Here is a 23,019-nt window from a genome sequence, read left to right on the forward strand (position 1 = left end):
AATGGTTGTTGTTGCTGCATTTATATTATGTCTTTTTTCCTCCAAGGAACCCAAGGCAGCATACATAATCCTCCTCCTCTCCATGTTATCCTCCCAACAACAACCCTGTGAGGTAGGCTGGGCTGAGAGTCTGTGACTGGCCCAAAGTCACCCAGTGGGTTTCCATGGCTAAGTGGGGACTAGAACCCAGATCTCCCGACTCTCAGTCCAACACTTTAGCCACTAGATCACACTGGCTCTCAGTTTAGTTTTCACTGACTGAAGTAAATTTTTCCAGAGGGCCTGAGTGTGCAGGGCGGATTGTATGGGAGAAGGTGATCTCGCAGGTAGCCTGGACCCAAACCATGTAGGGCTTTAAAGGTAATAACTAACATTTTATACTTCGCCTGGAAACTAACTGGCAGCCAGTGAAGTGAGTTGTTGTGTAATATGGTCCCCCCTAGGTGTACCAGTGACCAACCTGGCTGCCGTATTTTGAACTAGTTGAAGTTTCTGGACTAGGTACAAAGGTCGCCCTATGTAGAGCGCATTGCAGAAGTCGAGCCTCAAAGTTACCAGCGCGTGCATGACCGACTTTAGGTCTTCCGACTCTAGGAAGGGGCGCAGCTGGCGTAAACCTCACTACATACCGTTGCTTATCAGAGGGGCTTATTTTGGCTGAATAAGCCCGCGTTAAGGGAAAACCACACACAAACAACATGATAAACCACTGCATTTGTTTTGCAAAATAAACCACCATGGCTTATTGGGTCGTGCAAACCCAGTGTCTGAGTAAAATGATAGAACCCACTGGTTCAAGGACAGCAGTTAAATCATGAATGCGACACGGAGCGTGGTCCTTCACTAACCACTTCTTCAAAGCCACAAGAACCCTTGGCCTGAATGCTGGCATCCACAGCCCACTTCCTTACTGGAGCTTCGAGGTCCCACAACACTGGAAGCCTTTGGATGAATCAAGTTTTTAATTTAACATTTTTCTAGCCCAAAAGCTCGTAAGAGGGTTTTATCGAAGTCTTTCTAGACCCAAAGGTTTCTTCCTGCTTGTGTACTGTTCCGATCAGTGAAACATGAGAGAGGCAGCCAGCCCTGCACACACTAGTCAAGCGTAATAAAAATGGGACATGGCTCTTTATTCCTTTGTCAATCAAGTCACCCCCTTCTTGGGACCACCTAAAGATGCCGTGTGCTGCAACCCCCGGGCGACTCCTGCTTGGGTGTTCAATGGGGTACCAAGCTTTTTAACCATTCGTTCATTTTCAAGTGCCTACTGTGCTTTCTCTTTTTTGCCTTTTATTATACTCCTTTTATAAACATGCTTTCTCCTGTTTGGACCTGAGCTCTGTGTGCCAGATGCTGGCTCTCCAGAGAGGGGCTTCTCCCCAAGGGCTTAGTCCCTCTGTTCCATCTGCCCAAAGTCTCCCACTCGCCAGCACCACCCAAGCAGAGAACCAGCTCATAGCTCTGGTCCAGGGGCAGGGGATCTGTGGCCCTCCAGATGTTTTGAGCTACAACTGCCATCACCCCTCACCATTAGCTATGCTACCTAGAGGTAATGGGAGTTGTAGGCCAAACATCTGGAGGGATACATGTTGCCCACTCCCTAGAGAGAAAAAAAGGGGTGGTGGCAACCGGTTACCAGTCAGACAGAAGTAGGCACACCTGGCCTGCCTCACAAGGCAGTTGTGGCATGGTGAATGGTTACAACCCCCAAAAGCAACACCCCCCACCCCCCATGACGCAGTTCCCCCCATTCCCCCCAGGCCTTGCTGGGCTGCCACTAATTCTCACCTACAGACGGTGCTACTGCTGAGGCTGGCTGAGATGCAGGGTCAGCAGGAGGCATCTCTGCGCCAGGCTGGGCTTTCCTGAGTTCCACCTGGGGTAACAGCTTGCTGGGAGGAGTGGAGTTGGAAGCTGGGCTGGTCAAGTTTCCAGCTGAACTGTCTGGGACCTGAAACATTCAACACCCACAAGAACAGCAATGGAGGGCACTGAGATGGCCTTTCTGACCATGAGCAACCAAGAAATGTCACCCAGACAATGGAACGCCCCCAAAGACCACTGCTTGCATTATCTTAGAAGTGCCATGGCTCTCACCACAAATGCAGACAAATAAACATGCCCCACACTCCCTGTTTCAGGTTACATTTTTAAGCCTGGGGAGCCCGGCAAGGGCTACTCTCCCACTGGCTCTCCGGAGCCCCCCTCTTGAGAGGGCGAGGATTGCGCGCGTCTTCATTGTGCTGCGGATTCAACTCCCCTATTCCTAATAATGGGAGGCCTGAAGATGCGCTGGCACCTGTCGAAGCGAACTCAGCAAATCTTTACTATGATGCTGATGACCACCAGACCTGTCAGTTTTGGGGGTTCAAGCAAAGGCAGGCTTTGAATTCGTGACAAAGCCATGGGTCTATCTGGAATTCTTATCTGCTCCTATACGGAAAGGCATACCCTCTCCAAGAGCAGGCCTTATTTATTGTTTATTTATTACACTTCTATACCGCCTCCATAGCCAGAGCTCTCTGGGCGGTTGGCAGAAGAGGCAAAAGCATCTAGGTGGATTCTATGGCACACAAAAGCCTACCTTAGAGCCGGCTGCTGAGCCCACATGGCAGCCAAAGGCTTGGTGGGACATCCCCCATTCTCCTTTGGTACAGGCGAGTAGAAGACAGAGGACCCATTTCAAGGCTTGAAGCCAATTGTGGCAATTCCTTGCACCTGTCAAAGGAAAGCTCCAGCAGCCAGAATTACCTGGGGTGGCTGAGGTTGGGTGAGCAGCAGCTGCTGCTGCTGCTGCGGCTCTTCCAGCTGGGGCTGGGCGGCTCCCATGGCTGCCTGGCTGAGGGTGGTGACTCGGCTGGCCTGTCCCCGCAGGGTCACCGTGATGGTAGTTGGGGCTTTGAAGCCTGGCAGAGAGGAGAGAAAAGGCTGCTGAAGGGCACACAGCTCCAGCTCTGAGCAGGCTCGCTTATTCCACCCTAACTTCAAGGAGCTCAAGGCGGTAGGAACAGGCTTAGGCCACCTTCTCCGAACAAACCCACAAGGCCGGACAGGCGGAGAGACGGGGACGGGCCGAAGGCCACCCGTGGGCTTCCCAGCTCAGTGGAAATGTGAACCGGGTCTCCACAGTCCAAGTCCGGTTTTCCATCACACTCTCTCTTCATCCAGGCTTTTGTGCCCTGGAGGCATGAGAGCAGGTGCCGGTCTCATCAGCTAACGGCTGGAACATTTGCTCAACCACACATTTTTGCAGCTGACTTCATTTACATCATGCGTTTATTGCTGGATTCTGGGTCCCACCGATGCAAGCTTCAAAGTGGAGAAACACCCCATTCCATTCACATGTATGCGTCTTGGGGTGGAGGTGGGGTTCATCTCAAATGGCCTCATTCTCTCATTAAGACTGGCACAATGACCTTAGCACCCCCCCACCCCCCCCACTGGGCCTGTCCAAGGAGAAGAGATAGAACAGTTTCCCTGGGAGAGAAGAACTCTTCCCTGGACTCTTACCTGCCCCCTGGCCGGAGATGTGAGCCAAGCCAGGAAGGCTGCTTGCCAGTTTTGCCAGCCCCCCGTTGGTGAGGAGCTGGTGAATAGTGGTGGGCTTTGCACCAGCTGAGGCTCCAAGAGAGGATAAGGATGTGGCAACGGGGATTGTACGGACAATGGTGCCTGCACTGGTGGTGATAGTGGTCAGGTTCTGGAGTGGGGCTGAGGTCTTCAGGGCTGAGGTCTGCATGGTGTGAAAAAGGAACAAGTTGCAATGAGAAGGCAAGAACACCCATCACTGGGCACAAAGACAGACCCATTTTCCAACACCCGGTTGATATCTGAGGGTCTAAGCAAAGGTGTGCCTCTTCCAACGGAACAACCAGAGTGCAACAGTGCTCTGCGTGGACACCGGGCAGAAAATACAGATAAAAGCTTAGTTCAGGCAACACGTTAGTCAACGCAGTGTGAAAACTCCACTCAGGTTTCTAGGGGACGCTCCCCACACAAGTTCTAACTCCACCATTGTGTGACTGTGGGCTACCATGGAGTTTAGTAAAATCCATCAGCCACTGCAGCTCTCCTAGAGTGGCATTCGCTCCTTGCCAGGGAACTCTGTAGCCAGTGGGAAAAGTCAACTCAACAGAAAATGCCACGGAGCCCGCCTCACAATGGTTGTGCAGGAACTCTCCTCTGCACAGTGTGGATATTGTGTGGAGTGCTTTCCCAAAAAAACCTCCACCGTGGGGTAGACTTTTCCCGCCAGACATTTCTTAACGGTGGTGTAATAACTCCACTGTGGAGTTCTAAAACCACCACCGTTGAGAAATGTGTTGTCTGAATTGAGCCAAAGTCATTCCACGGAACGAGGAGAAAAAAGCTCACATGAGTGTCCATCCCTGGCGTGGATACAGTCCCAGTTTTAACATTCCTTGACTTCACAGACAGCTTTCCAGTTGGCCAAATTGGCACGGCCAACATCTAAACGTGCCTTTCCAGCCCTTTTCTTCTTGACTGTTCATTTCTTGTAGCTGATCCCAATTTGAGGAAGACGCAAGGGGGAGCAGGCCGCCGAGTACAAGGACGCAGGGTGTGGCTTATTATTATTATTATTATTATTATTATTATTATTATTATTATTTATATAGCACCATCAATGTACATGGTGCTGTACAGAGTAAAACAGTAAATAGCAAGACCCTGCCGCATAGGCTTACAATCTAATAAAGTTGTAGCAAACAATAAGGAGGGAAAGAGAATGCAAACAGGCACAGGGTAGGGTAAACAGGCACCGGGTAGGGTGAAGCTCTCCACCCCCGCACCAAATAAAGGTTGGCTGCCAACCCACGGCCCCATACTTCATTAAAGCTCTCTTTCCCTCCTACTGCAGGCCAAGCTCCCTCAGGGGCCCCCACCATATTGCACCCTGCCCCCCCGCCCACACATTGCCTACCTGCACCAAGGGTCCTGCAGGAGCCCCGCTGGCTGGGAGGGCTGCTGGCTTTGGGCCGATGTCCTGCAGACTGAAGCTCAAGCCTTGCAGGAGGCTGCTGGCTGACGCTGCCCCTACAGAGAAACCGAAGAGAAGCGGAGGGGATCGGGCTTCGGTCCTTCTTCAGGAAACAAACGCAGCAGCTGCTGCCGGAGCCAATGAGCCCGAGAGGCAATTCAAGAGCTGCTTTGGATTGGCAATCCCGGGCAGCCACATGCCTGGCCAGCCATCTCTGGAGTCCGAAGCCACCTCGGCTCTCTGTGAAAGGGAGCGCTGCCATGGCGCACTGCCTCTGGAGTCCACTTGCCAAGAGGGCTCCCCTGGCTTCCACACGGTTCCCTTTTCAGTGCAAAGCCCAGAACTTTCTCCCAGGCTTCTTAAACCACTGTGAATCTGGTATTAGCTCACATTTATTCTCTTGCTGACTGTTTCTTATCTGCTGCTCTCTTTGTTATGAATTTTAATTGATGACTTGCATGGTTTTTATTTTGTTTAATTTGTTTATTACATTCATATCCCGCCTTTTGCTCTCTTGTAAGGAACCCAAGGTGGCTTACATGGCCTTCCTCCTCTTCATTTTATCCTCACAACAACCCTGTGAGGTAGGTCGGGCTGAGAGTTTGTGGCTGTCCCAAAGTCACCCAGTGAGCTTCATGGCCGAGTGGGGACTAGAACCTGGCTCTCCTTAGTCCCAGTCCCACACTCTGACCACTACACCACACTGCCTCTTGCTCTTTATCTTCCACTGCTAGCCACCCTGGGGGCACTGTGTGATGAAGGTTTGTAGGGTACAAATGTAATAACAAGTATCTCAAATGTGACCTCTTGTCAATCCACCTCCATCGCGGAGTGCTCAGCTCCTAAAGGGATCCTCAGATCCAGGCCAAAGGCAGCGCTAGCTGACATCAACGGCTCTCCATACTTACCTGGCAGAAGGACACACAGTCAGCTGTTACCTTGGAGTGTGCTGGCGGGCTGAGCCTGAACGCAGTGGGTGCTACTGGCTGCCAGTCTGTTCTGCAGGGCATGGAAAGCACTCGGGGCTGTGCTGCTGGGCAGAGCGGCTGAGGGAGCAGGGCTGGCAGAAGGGCTCTCTGCTACAGCACTCAGCCTAGGAAAATTAGGAGATGCCATGTGTTAGCAAAGCCCCAGCCCCAGGTAGCTAGGCAGGGTCACACACCGACTTCCTTCTTCAGACACACAAAGCATTTTTGCTTTCCTTTGAAACACATGGTTTGTCTCCCTTGCCTGCAGTGCAGCCCTTGGAGTCACTGGCTTAGAATCATAGGATAGGAGAGGTGGAAGGGGCCTACAAGGCCATCGCATCAAACCCCCTGTTCAATGCAGGAACCCTGACAGAGGGCTGTCCAGCTTTAGAGTCACCCTCTCTGGAGTGCACTTGCCCTCCGCAGCCCGGATTTCATTGCTCCTTCTGTGCAGCACTAGAGCAGTTCACACATGCATGCATATCGCTTAAGAACATAATATTCTGTTTCCCACAGCAGCCAGCCAGATGCTTCTGGGAAGCCAACAAGCAGGGACTGAATGAAGGCCCTCCTCTCCTCTCCTCTCCTCTTCTCATGTTGTTCCCTAGCTACTGGTCCTCAGAGGCAGGCAGCTTTTGGATCTGGAGGGTGGCGGAGTTTGTGTGCGCATTGATCTTCATGACTAATGACCACTGATAGATCCATCCTCAGGTTAATGACCATTGCTATGCTACATCTTGTGGCAGCAAATTCCATAAATAAATTCTTTCTCAGAGTGGGAGGTGGGAACTGATTCCTACTGGAAAAACATTGGTGATCTGAGATTAGAGAGGCAACATGACAGTTCTCTTTGAGATGTCTAGTGGCTCATTCACATCTGCTTGTATGAACTAGCCCTAAATCAGGAAGGGGCAGGAAGCCCCCCCCCCCCGATGTTTGGGCTACAAGTTGCTCACCCCTGACTGAATGGACCAGAAGTTTCTGTTTGTCCTTCAATCACTGAAGTTCTTAGGGAGCTGGGATTTAACATTGGGGCACCAACTCACAGCGCCTTGCTTGGCAAATACTCACTTTGGGGTGGTGAACAATCCTGTTGCCTCCTTCGCTCCTGCTGCCACAGTCTGTCCCAAGGTCACAGCAAGAGGCTTCGCTGCAGCTACTGCAAAATGAAAAAAGCCATAAGGGGACTCCATGGAGGTTCTCCTCTGACACGCTTAAGTAAGCCTCTCTATAGCAGCAGCGTATCTGAAGGAACGGTAAAACGGTCAGGTACCAACCTCCAGCATTTTATAAGATGGCAATGCTGTGAAAGATGCAAAACATACCATGACATCGTGAGACTCAGCAAGTACAGAAAATACAGAAATTTAACAAATGGGACAGATTCAGCCACTGCTCCCAAAGCACTGGGAATCCAGGCCTTCAGGTTGTCACACACTCCTGAAGTGCTTATTTCATTTATATTACTTCTATCTCTGTTCGTTCCATTCTACCTCTCTGCCCCTTCCTACCTACCGATTTTCTCCAGCCAATAATTTATAGCATGACTTGACTTAATGAATCTGATTTTGTCAGTACTCCCCTAAAGCATTTATAAAATACACAGGAACCAAAACAAGTTAAAATTATGTGTTTATTGCAGTGTTTTGGATACAAATGAAAATGTATCTTGCATATTCCTCCTGTCCACATATGGTAAGAGGGAATTCTTGTGTGGTTCAAGATTACTTCTTATTTCATTATTTTCTGTGAAGAGAAATAAAGTTTGGATAATTAAAGAAATTAAAAGGAACCCATCTTAGTTAATTTGGACAGTAAAAAAACCCTATGGTTTAATTAACCAAGGAAAGATTTACAGAAGTGCAGCTTTGGAAAACTCCATGTCCCAACGTGCTCAAACAGATCCATTCAGTCCTGTGCTACTTGGAGGATTGTTTGTAGAAGACTGGCATCAACAGCCTCCTCCGGCTTCCATTCCAGAGTCCCAGCTGGTTCAGCATCTACAGCGCTTTACATGTTGCTGCTCTTCACTCACCTAGTTCACAGTTATCCAAAGTACTAACATGAATCACTGGACAACTCTCCCAGGAGTCAACTTCTTGCAATGTGGTGCTGCCACACTATGCTCTCATCTGCAGCCTTTCTTTACCCAGCAAGCACCACCCCCATGCTTAGCCCCTTCCTTGTACCTGAGCGCTGCTTAACACATCATGTGGTGGCAAACCACTGCGTATGCTTAATTCAGAGAGCTGTGGCCAATCCCAACTTCCTGACTAGCACACCTGTCAGGATCAGGCCTGTTTTCCCTAGTGTGGGGAAGGGGTTGCAGGGGTCCATCAGACTCAGAATCCAAAGAAAAACAAGGACCAGAAATTGACCGGCCAACACAGGAAGTGGGTAGGAGATTCTCCAAGACTCTTCAGCAGTAAAGGATGAATCTTCACAGCATCTTATCTGTGAGAACGCAGATGGTCCAGAGACCATCCCACCCCCACTCCTAGGAACTCAGCCTCTGTCTAAGGGGAAGGGAAATTGGAGTTGACAGATCCCGGGTTCCACTGCAGAGCCAAGAAGGTGGAGTTGAGAGGAGGTGGGGGGCAGTCTCTTAGGGTAGAATGGAAAACCCTCCCTGATGAAAAGTGTCTGTCGGAATCCTGGGAACAGCCCTGCTTGAGTTGAAGGCAACTGCTTAGCTTTGTTAGAGCAAAGCTCCTAGCATTTGGACACCCTTCAGGTGAGAAGAGATGTTTGTTTGTTGAATAAAGCTTTGTGGATTACACAGAAGACATCTTTCTTCTCTCGTACCGGCAGGGGGGCTTAGAATCACAACAGATAGGCATCAACAAATGTGTCAAGTGACCTTTAAAAGGACACCAATAAAAATTCTAGTTTGCGTCACTTGGCTTGCAAGAGGCCCATGTGTAATTAACTTTGTATTTCAGGCCACAAGATTGTCTCAAAGTTATGACGACATCTGAAAATGAGTTGTGCTGAAACATCTGTAAAACCAAACACAAGCCAGCAACAGAATCCCATGGAATGCGCATCCTTCTCAGGAGGGTGAGGTCCCAGAAAGAAGCTTCTTCTTTTTTTCGGGCAAAGTCTCCAACTTCTTTGCTTTAGGGCAGCTAACATGGAAGTCAAAGCCCACGGACGTAACAAGGAAAAATATCATTAAAAATTGACCAGAACGAAGACCAGATCTTTGAAAGTCAACATGCCCAGATGGGTCCCATACAGCTATTTTCTGCCTCTCATCAACTGGATCAGGGGAATAGTGGCACATAAAATAAAAAATTAGCAGCAAAATGTCACTGCTTAACACTCTTCTCCAGGCTATGGGCATGTTTAGCCTGGAGAAGAGAAGACTGAGGGGAGATATGATAGCACTCTGCAAATACTTGAAAGCATGTCACACCGAGGAGGGCCAGGATCTCTTCTCGATCCTCCCAGAGTGCAGGACACGGAATAACGGGCTCAAGTTACAGGAAGCCAGATTCCAGCTGGACATCAGGAAAACTTCCTGACTGTTAGAGCAGTGCGACGGTGGAATCAGTTCCCTAGGGAGGTTGTGGGCTCTCCCACACTAGAGGCCTTCAAGAGGCAGCTGGACAACCATCTGTCAGGGATGCTTTAGGGTGGATTCCTGCATTGAGCAGGGGGTTGGACTCGATGGCTTTACAGGTCCCTTCCAACTCTACTATTCTGACTCTTTATGAGACTAAGACGTAGTTCATGAAATATCTTGTAATGTTAATTGAGAACCTTCCTGCCCCCCCCCCCATTTTGCTCCTTTCCCTCACTCTCGATGCCGTACAATGAAGCCTCAAATGGGACTCTGTTCTGTGATGCCATTGGCCATCCAGTCCTCGCAAGGAATACAGAGTGCCTCTCTGTAATGTAACTGAAATTTAATGAACATGGGCTCAGGCTCTAAAATATGTCTGCTTCTAAAAAATATAGTAAACACTCTGCAGACTTAAACTGCAATTAGGACTTGCTCACAAAGCGTAATATCTCATTACTCTCTGGAACCAAGGCAACTGCCAAAACTCTGCATGCCAGATACTAGGGGGGTTTCAGGCACTTGCTTTACCCTGCCCAGCCATCAGAACAAGCCCTTAATCCATCAGCCCCACCCGCGGCTCATCCTGTCGAAACACGATACATAACCGGTGACCCTTATACTCGCCACTTCCTCCTCAGGTCTCCTGCCTCCCTCTCGGTATTTACCAGCTAGCTCCACTTCCTAGAACTCACTTTCTGATGGTACTTCCAGAGCTGTTCCATTCCCTGTGCCAGCTGCTTCCCCGTGGGAGACAATGGTCACCTTGATTTTGGCTCGCTTGGAAGACTTGCTGCAGTGAGTTGGGCTGGGGGCCTGGGGCCTCTTCAACTGCATTCGCAGGTCTTCTTTCTCCCCTGCCTCTGGCTGCTGCTGCTCCGAAGAGACTGGAACCAGATAACAAAAGAGAGCCGACCTGAAATGGAGGGCACTGGAAGCACCAGCACAAACCTGGACATGTGCCCATCTGGACCTCTGCACCTTCCTCCATGCTACCCTGTGCAAAAAGTGGCTTACCAGATTCCACAGTGCGGGTGCAATCCTAAGTGTATGCACTTAGAACTAACTCACGCTGAAATCGCTGAGACATTCCGCACAATCCTGATGATTTTTACTTTTAATTAAGCCCTAGGATTTCATCAGGACTTATGGCCAGGGCTGGGCTGTGCAGTTAGTTTCTTTCTAATGCTCATCACCTTCTTAATCTTCAAAGCATAGCAAATGCTAGCTAGGTATTCTCTTTCGTTTTTACTGCATTTTCAGGCTGAGAGATAAAGAAGTGATGTGCTCCAAGTTCCTAAAACCACACCCTGAACAAAAGTCAGAGCTCCTCCCCATGTCAGACTGAACAGTAAACTTGACACACACACACACCCACACCACTGCATGGGCTGCACTGTTTAAAAACCACCCAGTTGCCACCAAAATTCAGGGGCAAACCCTTCTGTAGCGCAAGCTAAACTTAACCCTTTTAGCGCTCCATAGCTTCTACAGAGTGCTATTTTGTTTCTAACAAAATACATATTAATTCAGGGGGGCAATAGGGTTCCTTCTTCGCTTTAAACTAAAGCAAAAAGGGCGAAGTAATTTTGTGGTCCAGAAAAGTGTAAAAGCGGTGTACATCTACTTAAAAAGCATGACTGAAGACCCATCTTTTGGTGAGAAATTAGAATATTCAGAAATGCACCCTAACATACAAAGGGATGGGAAAATGAGGGAAGGACTTAATTTTCCCTGGATTTCAGACAAAGCCCAGGACCGGAAACTTAAGCATGCCTCTCAACAATGGGAAAACACATGTGAACATCCCAAATGAGCTGACGCAGGACACACAGCGGGTGTTCAGACGACTACAGGGGAAAAGGAACCCGTCACAGCTTCTCCTCCTCCTCCCCCGCGCCCATCATTTGCATAATTACCTGCACTGTAGTACAATTTGGTGTGTCATCTGAACCTGGTGCACAAGGTGGCTTGCAAGTCGTGGGTTGTAGGGTGGGTATGAAGCCACCCTGTCAAGCCACACACTAGGCCTGGACGAGACACCAACTTGCACTGCAGCGTGGGTAATTATGTAAACAATGGGCACACAGCACACATGAAGGCAGGGGGAGAAGCCACAATGGAACCTGGACACTGACCCCTTTGTTATTCTGAGTTCAAATGGAAGGAGAGAAGTTGGCCCATGAACGACTACGGCAAGTTGACTAGGATGGTTCTATATTACATGGCTAATACAAAACGCTTGGAGAAGCCACAGCATTGAATGAGGGATGGTTCTGCAATGAAATATTAACTGAGAGCCAAACCTAATTTTTTCCACGAACAGCAGGCGGTAAGCTCATTTGTTTGTTGTAAATGGGGCAACAGCTCATAAACTAGCGTCACGCCAAGTAGCCACCTTCACCAGGGAGCCAGCTGTGCCCGCTGGCCACTTTACAGAACAAACAGTATCTTTCTGAAGCTTGGTCCTAGCTCTGCTCTCGCATCACTTGGGATAAGGACTAGTTTGAAACGTATTCATACCCAATTGATCTTTGTTGAACTAAACAGCCGCAAGGACTTTCCTGCTGTCCCATTTCACAGCTGGGTATCCTTTTGCCTCCCCACTCCCAGCAGCCAAAGAAACCACAAACTTCTAAGCTAGCGCTAAAGCATTAAGCAGTGCCGAGAGTGAGAAGAATCTCATTTGTCAAAGCTGCTGGGAGTTACTGTAGCTCAAAGCAACCCAAGTATTCACGCGTGACTCCACTCATTGGCAGTTTGCAGCCACCGAGTTTAACGGAGCAGAATGCAAATACTGAGCAGGTCCCCAGTTGGGGGCATCCTTGAGGCTCCGCAACCTTTTCAAACCATCTTTTAGCTGCTTCCCTGTGGAGAATGAAGACGTCGTTATGGGATCAAGTTTTTTGTCAAGACCGGGAAAGAAGCAGGCTCCTGAGATTGGCTCACAAAGACTAGAGAAAGCAACAACTGAAAATGTTTCTGTGTCTTCAGGCTGCTGAAGAAAACAGAGTCAAAACACACTGAGTGAATCACACAGACATCTTCTTTGATGTCAAGCAGCCCATTTAAAAATGTCATCCGCGCCCGTCTGGCCTAGTGGTTAGCCCTCCTTGATGGGCTTTCGGAAGCAGGCTAAAACTTGTTTGTTCCAGCAGGCCTTTGGAGAGTGATTTGGTCCTCCATCTATGTTAATGACTTATAAATTTGTTGTGTATTTTTAACCTTTTTTTTTTACATTTCTTTTCCTAGGTTTTAAAACGTATGTTTTAAACTTTGTAAGACCGCCCTGAGGCCCAGTATTGGGCAAAAGGCGGGATACAAATATAATATTAATATTAATATTAATAATAATAATAGAGTGTTGGACTGGCACTTGGGTGATCCAGGTTCTCGTACCTTACTTGGCCATGAAGCTCATAGTCATTGACTCTCAGCCTCGCCTACCTCACAAGGTTGTTGTGAGGATAAAATGGAGAGAGAACAAACATGTGAACCACCTTGGGTTCCTTGCAACAGGTAAAAAGGCAGGATTCAAATGCAATAATAAATAAAATAAATCAGTGAGATACTTGGCAACACAGCTAACTTTATTTCCATAGCTAATGTGTTAGTAAGTACGCTTTCACATACTACCCTAATTCTTGAAGTTTCTTTGAATTTAGTTAGCGCTGCTTGTACTTAACGGTGTCGCACACACTTGAGGCAGCCGGAGTCCCACGTCCTGCCCTAAGACGGGGGCAACTGCACCTCCCCATCACTGGAATCCACCGCAGAATCCAATTCATGCTAACACAGAATTGTAGGGGTGGTTTATGTCCAAAACCACCAGATCAAGCCTGGGTAAGGGGGCAGGAAGTTTCGCCCCTCCAAACTTCAGCCCATATCAACCAGGGAGTGACTTGGGGCCCCTGCCCCCACTTACAAATATGTGTCACAACTGGACACGAACGACCACAGACTTGCGACACTCCTCTTCCTTGCAATGGGTCTTGCACAGGACTGTGGATCCCGGGAGATCTGTGCCCCACAATGGGTCAGATCCGTCCGGCTTTCGCTTTGCCAGCTTTGCTGTCACCAGAGGAACGGATGACAACTGCTCACGCTGCAGCACCTGGAGCTGCACAAGCGCTGCCCTTTGCAAGCAGGTTGCAACTGCAGGGCGAGCGCAGCTGGGTTCAGGCGGGAAGAGCCAGGCCCACTGCGAGAGCTTCTCCCCTGATACTCATGGGTGTTGGTTTTTGTACAAAGGGACCCATGCGGAGAAACACACGAAGGCTCCTTTACCTGCCATGTAAGCTCTGGGGAGGGGAGAGGCGGTGGCTGCTACTCTAAGCGTGCCCCTGCTTCGCTGCTTTGCTCCAGCTCCTGCTAAGGCGAGGCAAGGGCAAGAAGCAGAGGAGACTTCTCTCAATCACCACCGCAGCACTGCAAGGAGGGAGAGGGAAGGGGAGAGGTGATGGAGGGGGAGAGGCGGCAGAGGCAGGAAGTGAGGAGATACTCACCAAAGAGGCATGAAGAGGTGCCAGGAGGAAGAGATTTCCTCACCAGCATGTTTTGTTTCAGAAAGGCAGCAAACTGAGCTGAAATGAATCAGAGAGAATTACAGTACCACAGCTCACGTTTGAAGGGGGCTCCCTCCTACCCACCAGGATAAGAGAAGCGCTGTAGCTGGCTGGCAAGCAGACCCAAGAGGCGCTGCCCACCGGCCTGATGGCAGGGCACAGGGCTGCCTGCTGGGGCTCTGAGCCCGCCCCCACCTCTTTGCCCTGGCTAGAGACACCACGCCGCCATATGCAAGGGGCAGCGACTTCTGCTAGGGAAACCACACGCAGGCCTCTCAGCCCTTGCTTTCTGACAGGCACGGAAGGTTGTGACGACATCTTCGAGCCCTAAGCAGGGCTGCTTACAGAGGGCGGCTTAAATGCAAAATTCTTGGAACGAACACACGTAACATCGGAGTCAGCGAAAAGCTAATACTGGCTGTAATTATTTGGGATCAACCCAGCACCGCTTCTTCTATCCACCCTAGAACTGGGGCATGTAGGATAAAGCCTGCTGGCGTTGGCTAAAAACCACATCATGCAAACGGCTACCTTGGGAGTCTGACTCCTAACAAAAGCCCGACCCCGTGTACCCCCTCCCGGCATTCTGTGCTGTGCTTACGTCACACTCCTGCTAGGAACTGCATTCTAGGAGCTTTCTAGAACAATGAAAGAAAGCAGCTGAATTTGGAGCTTAGCACACAAGCTGCTTTTTTAAAAAGGCGTACTGATGTCCTTGTATGCGAATTTCCTCCTAATGGCCAAGATGGCCTCCAGCACTCAATGAGTTCCCATCCTTAGGCCCCCAAAGTCAGGGTGGGCAGGACTAAAGTTAGCAGGCCAACACTTCAAAAAGTTTGTCCCCCATGATCTCACGCAACACAGCACGTGAACTGATGCCAAATGGAGAATATGGTGGCGCTATGACAAAAATCAGTAGCTCAGCCAACCTGTACCGGCAGTGCCCAGCTCCAGTGCACAGTCTTACGCCAGCAAAGGACAGTTGCAGGTCAAGCTACCACCAAGGCAATGTGGAGCAGCCCAGCTGAGAATGTGGGAAGTTGCCTTATGCCAAGTCAGACCCCCGGTCCATCTAGCACAAGATATTTTGCCTGCTCCAAATGGCAGCAGCTCCCCAAAGTCCTCAGCCAGAGGACTTTCCCAGCCCTGCTACCCAAGTGGACATGCCGGGGCTTGAACACGGGACCTCCTGTGTGTGGCTCTCTGCGCTGAGCTCTGGCCCTCCACCTTCTTGCTCAGTTTCGGCCATGGCCCCGAACGTGCTCTCCTGCGCTGGCCCTGGTGGGCTGCCTGCCCGCTCCCCTTCACAGCCTGCCCCTCCCTAGTAGGCACAGAGGCGATGGCGATGGCCGTGCTGCGGCAGGGTTCCTCCTGCAACCCATGTGCTGCCAAAGATGACTGTCACAGCAGTAGCAGCACATTACCTGGGCCAGAGAGGCAGGATTAGAAGCACAACAGAAAGGGTCCCTACTCCCAAGATGCAGGAAGAGGAGAGGGCGTGTGGTGCAGCAGGGAGCCGGCAGGCTTGTTCCGCTGCAGTGGCTGCCACGACTAAAGAAAACAGGCTCTTCTCCCCCGCAAAATCTGCTCTGTGCCTCTGAGGAGGCTCCAAAAGAGCCGCATTTCATGTTTGATGAAAATCACTGCCAACCATCAGCTGGTGAAAATTCATCAGACATGTTGTTCACATGCTGTATTCATTTCACGGACTAATCCATAAAGCACAGCATGTTCAAATAGGAGAAAAGGCACCTGCTGCATTTTTCTGTCCCAAGCGGCGGCCAGCCTTCTGCAATTCCAGGAAGCCTTTCAACATACAAGCCCACCTCACGTTTTCTGAGAAGCCACATCCCATCAACTGGAGGGGGCAGCTCACGTATCTGCACATGTATCTATGTTCAAAGCCTATGAAAGACACAACCACCAGCGGAAGAAGCCAGGAGGAAAGCAACAGCTGCGAAGAAGCCGAGCTCCGCAGCCCGCGGGGGCCTTGATTTCAATGCCAGGGTGCTTGGGCCGCCTCCGCGCTCGGCTAGAAATGAAGACGGACAGGGATCTCCCTGGGGCGGAGGCGCCCCCTTCCGGCAGCGGCTGTGCTCAAAGAGAGCTTGGGGACGGCGGCATTCCCAACGGCAGCGGGCCTTGGGCGCCGGGAGCCTCGCCGACATCATCCAGACAGACAAACCGGGCCGGTTACCTTGGGCCTGCTTGTGGGTCAGGGCCGCTTCGGGTCGCTGCACAGGCCTCTTCAGCAGCTGGGAAGCACCAACCTGACTGGACTTCTGAACAGAGGACACCGTGGCCATTTTAGCCTTGGGACTCGAGGTGGGGCTGCTGGAAACGCTGGAGAGATCCTGCCCAAGAGAACGAAAGCCCCCCTGCCATGAAGTGTGCACCCCAGAGAAGATGCTTACTCACTCTTAAGGGTGCGGGTCGTGGACGTGGAAGCCAAAGAGATGGCAGACAATGCTCACGGGGCCCCTGTTCCACACCCGCCAAACCCTCTGCCAAAGGGGCCGATGGCAAAGCTGTGGCAAAGGCGTTCTCCCTACCACCCGATGGCCTGTCCAAAGGTTCTGTCATTTCAATGAGAAAGTAAAACATCAGCTATGCTGTTTTCTGTGATGCCCTGAAGTATGTGCAGGGAGCACTTCAATTTCCCAACCATTCACTGGACTCTATACATAGGGCTGACGGCATTCCACAAGTCAGTGCTCGCACCACACGAGTACCGTGTTGCATTAAGGGGAGAATTGAGCATCCTGAGCATATGTTCCTATAAAGCCCAGAAGTGAATGCTGAAAAAGAAGAGCCCTTCTATTTCATCCGGCAAGGGTCTCTCCTTCCCTTGCTCGGCTTCGTCCATTTTCTTCTGCTGCCCCTTACGCCTGGAACGCTCTTCCAGAACATTTGAGAACTACAAGTTCAACCGCAGCTTTTAAAGCTCAGCTAAAAACTTTTCTTTTTCCTAAAGCTTTTAAAACTTGATTTTGCTCTGACTTTTATACTGCCTGTTTGGTGCATTCTCTTCCCCTCCTTATTGTTCTACTAGGATTTTATTAGAGTGTAAGCCTATGCGGCAGGGTCTCGCTATTTACTGTTTTACTCTGCACAGCACCATGTACATTGATGGGGCTATATAAATAAATCATCATCATCATCATCATCATCCACATCCTGCTTCTGGCTTACAGTTGCAAGGGAGGGAGCCTTGACAATTGCGTGAGCAACACCTGATGAAAGCGAAGGCCAGCGTGTGAAGGTGCCGGCACCTCCCATCCACCCACCTTGTACCCTGTGCTTTGGGGTGGGGTGGGGGGGGACGGGACACATTTCCTATTATCCACACCCTTGCAAACACACTCTTCCCACCCAAGACTGTCCTCACCTCCGACCCGGACGGTGAAGCTGGGACCTTGGCTGCAGGGGATGCAGGCCGGCTGCTTCTTTCTGGCATGTCAAAAGACAGATCCTTCCTGGCCAAGTCCCGGGTCGTTGTTTTCTTCTTCTTCTCAGCATCTAGATCCCGAGGATCAGAGCCAGAGTGGCTGTCTGCTCGGGTGAGCACACCAGTCAGGAAGTCCGCTATCTCATCCTGCAGAGGCAACAATACAGAGTTAAACTTTTAACTAACTTCAACAACGCATCACCTGCTGTTGCCTAAAAGCAGCCAAGTTCAGACTATTTTTCAACATTAAAAAAAAGCCAGCATTGCTGGTGCTTCTCCAAGTCTTCCCCCCTGACACTTAACATTCCCCTATTTTTTATGGCAAAGGAAAACAAGGTAAACTAAATGCTACAGAGTGCGATACCAGGAAGGAGTGTGTGCTGATCTCTGCAATTCAAACAGATGGATCAGAAACCTTCTGGCTCAACCCAAGGCAGGAGGGGAATCTAGAAATTTGCTTTCCTTTGCATGAGAGGACAGTTACTAAGATCCACAGCAGCAGAAAGGAGTTCTGTTAAAAACTGACCCAGAGAAGACTATGCACAGTAACCACCAACCCGGCCGTTGCACCAAAGCGTATTAGAACGGCTAGATATTCAGCTCAATCACACAGTCCTCCCTCCGTGGACTGATCTAGCCCAAGGCATCATGGCTTTCTCCTAGGGAACAGCTGCGACTTCTCCCCCAGGTTGGAGAATGCAACTGTCACCTCAACTGCTTTTGTTTCTTAAGAGGGAGACTGTTCTTGGAGAGGCTCAGGTAATGTCCTCTCACAATGACAAGAGCTTGAGACCCTCAGCAGTCTGACCATCAAGGCACATCGGCTGACTGGGCAGGACTTCAGAGGCAGAACTGTGGCTACAAGTCTTGGAATGGATCCTGTTTTGTATTTCCCACTATTTTTACTGTTACCCGGGGACCTGGAAGAAGTGAGGATTCAGCAGAACACTTAAAGGTCAACGGTGCAGCTGGACACTAATTGTATAATTGAATTATTGCCTGGGACTGTATTTGCGTTAATTGGTCAATTAGTGATTGCATCAGATGTACAGGATTTATTATAAAAGTAGCTGTGCTTTGTAAGGTACCTTCCCTTCTCTCATGTAACCCCAACTCGATGTATGCTGTGTAATTTGAACGTCTGTGAGTATATTTGTATATGTATGCCATTGCTAAATTATTTATCTCTGTCAGTAAAGGATTACTTTTAACCATACCAAGAAATCCTTTGTCTCATTGTGTTTAGCTGTTATAGCTGAGCCGCTGCTACTACTGCTACAAATATTAGTTCAAGCCTGTGCGGCCCAGACAAGTTAATGAGTTTCAGAACTAACACTCTGAACATCCTGAACTAATAATTTCCAACAACAAGTGCATCAGGACAAACTAGGCACGGCACAATGATCGCTTCACCAACATTTACAGAGCAGAACGAGAACGAGCTCCAATCATTTGGGGGGGGGGGAGGATGTATTTGCGTATGGGGGAAGGGGAGAAGTATTTACCTGTATGCACCTGTCCACCATACTCTGGGTCAGGCCATCCGACTTCTTTTTGGCTTTGCTTATCCTATGAAAAAGGGACAAGGCTGTCAAGACACACTCGTTCTTTTGCCTCCTTCTCCTCACCCCCGTCCCTTCCTGCCTTATGGGACAATTCTCCCTCTGAAAGCGGATAGTAACAGATGAACCCCTGAAGGCTAACCTGATATTATGTATATTTTTCTCAAATTTGGATGAATGAATCTGCTTTGGGTGTGCATGAAATCAAGACATCTCATTAACTGACTAGAAAAGCCACTAATTTTTCACAGGAATCAAACACCAAGAACAGTGGTGACTGACAGGAGACTAGCTTTGCATGACACCGTCTCGTCCAAACTTCAAATTCCATCGTTCAAACCAACTTCTGCGTTATGCGTGCCCAGTTTTGTGTGTCCTATCTAATTTATTCTCCAGAACTGTTACGGCAACCAACAATGGGTTGATGTTTTGCACATAGGTTTGGGGTTCAAACTCTGGCATCTCCACATAAAGCGTGTCAGATAGAGAACATCGAGAATGGAGAGAACTGGTCTAGAGAGACCCAGGCAGCTTCCTGCGTGTGTTCGTGTGTTTCAAAGCTTAAACTGAGCTTCCTGGAAATTGATGATCTAGAGGACCAACACACAGTATTGCACCGATGTGTATGTGCACATTCATTTCAAAATGAAGCCCCTTGACCCTCGCAATCGCTCCGTCATGAGCAATATTATACCTGAGGTTATCGTCGGCTCCTCCAACCACCACTAGGCTGTTTTCAGCTCGAAGCTTCTCTCGAAAATCTTCCATTGCTTCGCTGTTGCACTGCAGAGAGTTCTGACCAATCACAAAGAGAACTGGAGTCTTCATGTCCAAAAGTGGGTCATCAATATCCTGCCCACCAAAACAACACATCAGGCTGTGACCATTCTTTTAGGAGTTTTAGAACAAAGGAGGGTGCACTTCCTGTGCTGTGGAGGTAGGGAAGGTAAGAGCCATCTTCACACTTGCATATATTTTAAAGGCAACGATTGGTAATTTTATTATATGCAGATGATAAACACACAAAATAGTGCGACCCACGGAAGAATGTGACCAACAGAATGCCATTCTCCACCCACCGCTGAAAAACCAGATGATTAGATCACCATCTCTCATTTGGTTTGGTTTACTCTCATTTCATTCTTACCCCTCTGGGCCCGTCCACTGTCAAGAGAGGAAATCCAAGACACACAACTGCAGTGACACCTTCCATCACCGAAACCTAGACAAAGTAACAAAAGGGTCTTATTTCTACAACCACTGCAAGGCTGCATAGCTCTAGGGCAGTGTATCAGATCCATGCCCAAGAGTAAAGTAGTCTTTTGCGGACAATCAATTACAGGTTATATTTGCTATTCAAGTATACCAGAAAGCAAACACAGACTCTTCCACTTTGATGCAAGTGTCCACTGGTACCAAGATACAGAACAGGTACCGTGAGTGATGCACTGAGGAATGCCTTTAAGTATCAGGATTTCCTGCTCCAGTAACTGGGTCACAAATGATGGTCATGAAAACAGGCACTTGAACTTCACGGCTGTCCTCCATGAGGCACAGGCATAATATTTTTTCCGGTTGTACCGTATTTATTGCTCTCTCAATGTCCCATCAACATCTGAACAATTGGAATTGTCCTCTATTCAATCAATTCCCATGGGGATATGTTTTGTTGCTCTAGCCCACCCTGGTTTCTCTCCCAAAAATCATATTATTGTGGAAACCATAGATTATGGTTTCTACAAGTGTGTTTTTTGCTACTCTAGCCCACTGTACTCCATAGTTTCTCTCTCAAGATATTTTGGGAGAGAAACCATGGAAAACTGCTGGCAGCTGTGGCAAAAGTCACTCTAGCCCTCCACACTCTGTGGTTTTCCCCCTCAATAATGCTATTTTTGAGAGATAAACCCGAGTGGGGCAGGCTAGAGCAGCCACCTTGCCTCTCCTAACAGAGAGAGGAAAGCATTCCCTATCCAGGGAAGGGAGATTAAAGACCCTGATGAAGAACTGCACCAGAGGGAGGTAAGGGGAAATCTGTGGGGAGTGTTCTGTGTGTGTACGGGTGTGAGGGGGGGGACCGAGGGGGAGAGTGAGTCTTTGCCTGTGTGTAAGGGACAGGCAGTTGGGGAGGTAGAGAAGCCTCTGTGTGTGTGCACATGTGTCTAGTGTCATCCTTGCTGGCATGTGGCCACGCACCACATAAAATCCACAGGGGCAAAAATGTTGGCCACCCCTGGTGTAGCAGGATAGTTCCTATGTCCTACACAAGGGAAGGCTTTTGCCTTCTGTATTCTATACTGCACCTACGACATGGCTGTAGCTTATGAAAACAGTCACAGCAATATGAAGGTAAGGGCAAGACAGAGAATTACATACATGACAGGCCACCAACGCTCCTGTGTTCCAGCCAATCAGGATTATTGGCTTGTGGGAGAAATGGCTGTGGATCTGGGAGAGAAAGAAGGGATTAGCAGCCAGCCTTTTCCAAGTCCAGGACGCGCATAAGCCACGTAAACCCAACCAAGATGAACGGATTTGGGCCTAAAGGCCAGAAGAACGTTCAACAGCCCTCAGACAGGCTATTCCAGCAAGTGCTCTTGTTCCTACCTCGAGGACTTTGCCTCTCACGGCACCAATCATGTGTTCCAGGCATTGCAACACTCCAACTCCACTGCCATTGTTCATTACATGGGTAGCAACTGGAATCACCTGAGAGACAAATGGAAAAGACAAGCAGATTAAACAACAGTTATTCCACCATGGTCCAACTTATACTGATAAGTTACATTTGAGAATTTCATCTGTGAGGACAAACACAAAAAGGGGGGACGGGACTCCACAGTCTATACAGTCTCACATCTATCATCTGATCCACTGCAGGCTTTTTTGTGGCTTCAGGTTTAGTTCCCTGCCACCTTCCCCAAACGCCTCCAGTCTTATTGCAAACCCTCCTCGTAGATGAAGATGCGACCCATCCACCGGTCCAGAGCGCCCGAGGACTCGACCGCCATGTGCCCAAAGACCTTCTCTTGCAAATGGTTATTCTACACTTGATTTCAATCAAACCAAATCCAAGAAGAGAACACAATTCTACAGAGGGTTCTGATCCTGTGATTCTGCTTCGAGAAGAAGCAAAGCGTGCAAAGGGATTGAGGAGAAATGCTACCTGCACACCCCCTAAGAGAGGACAGGGCAGTAAAATGACACAAACCTTTCCCAAGCAAGAGAGCTGTGATTGCCAGAAGCGATGCCGGCGAGAAGTGGGGAACATTGAATTGGAGGGTCCAGAAGATGCCAGCAGGATGAGGGGAGAACCAGGCAACTTGCTCTTCAAAAATAAATTAAAAAATTAAAAGTATATGGACAATACGTTGTGTGTGAACCAGGGTGTTTTTTGTTTTAAAGCAAAGGCATAAACCATACATGCAGATAAAACCCAAACACTCTCCTTTTCCAAAAAACAACCACCACAAAACCCCTCACAATGAACTTACTGGTTTATTATGTGAAAGGACACCTACAGCTGGATCCCACGGCCTCTTCAGCAAGAGGGACAGGGCCTCAGCACCTGCTGCTCCTGTCTTTGCAGTAGAAGACAACAGCATCCGATCGATCAAGCTGGGAATCTGAAACCCAGTGACAAATACACGATGGAACACGTCCGTAACACGTACGTTTGCGTTGCACAGTGCTGCCTTTGCAGTCCATTTAATGACCCAACATCTCCCTCTGGTTGTATTCATTTGTCATTTATATGCTTCGCCAACTATAAATAAATAAATAAATAAAGGCTGCCTTTGGGCTGGATTATTATCTGCTCATTCCCACTGATGCGCACTTGACAGAGGAAGGCATTTTCCACCTTGCATTTGGGAGAGGCGTCTGTGTCTGTTGAATCAGCCCTAACCTAAACCA

At 49.2% G+C, this 23,019-nt stretch overlaps 1 protein-coding gene across 4 annotated transcripts in view; it reads right to left on the minus strand.

The window, feature by feature from the left end:
* KANSL3 (KAT8 regulatory NSL complex subunit 3) overlaps positions 1–23,019 on the minus strand; it is a 33,476-nt gene that overhangs the window by 1,034 nt on the left and 9,423 nt on the right. The window contains exons 6-22 of one of the 4 annotated variants that reach the window (XM_063139335.1): positions 22,626–22,730; positions 22,316–22,432; positions 21,712–21,813; positions 21,481–21,552; positions 20,255–20,329; positions 19,802–19,959; positions 19,051–19,114; positions 17,486–17,692; positions 16,295–16,451; positions 14,038–14,115; positions 10,228–10,419; positions 7,039–7,126; positions 5,938–6,092; positions 4,943–5,055; positions 3,511–3,733; positions 2,752–2,906; positions 1,789–1,951 (exon numbers count right to left, since the gene is read on the minus strand). In XM_063139335.1, coding sequence (XP_062995405.1) covers positions 1,789–1,951; positions 2,752–2,906; positions 3,511–3,733; positions 4,943–5,055; positions 5,938–6,092; positions 7,039–7,126; positions 10,228–10,419; positions 14,038–14,115; positions 16,295–16,451; positions 17,486–17,692; positions 19,051–19,114; positions 19,802–19,959; positions 20,255–20,329; positions 21,481–21,552; positions 21,712–21,813; positions 22,316–22,432; positions 22,626–22,730 — 2,224 coding nt within the window. Of the gene's footprint in view, positions 1–1,788; positions 1,952–2,751; positions 2,907–3,510; positions 3,734–4,942; positions 5,056–5,937; positions 6,093–7,038; positions 7,127–10,227; positions 10,420–14,037; positions 14,116–16,294; positions 16,452–17,485; positions 17,693–19,050; positions 19,115–19,801; positions 19,960–20,254; positions 20,330–21,480; positions 21,553–21,711; positions 21,814–22,315; positions 22,433–22,598; positions 22,731–23,019 lie in introns of all 4 variants that reach the window. The other 3 variants (XM_063139334.1, XM_063139336.1, XM_063139337.1) reach the window with 3 other exon arrangements.

This window comes from Elgaria multicarinata, chromosome 12, assembly GCF_023053635.1.
Source record: "Elgaria multicarinata webbii isolate HBS135686 ecotype San Diego chromosome 12, rElgMul1.1.pri, whole genome shotgun sequence".
Classification (NCBI taxonomy): Eukaryota; Metazoa; Chordata; class Lepidosauria; order Squamata; family Anguidae; genus Elgaria; species Elgaria multicarinata.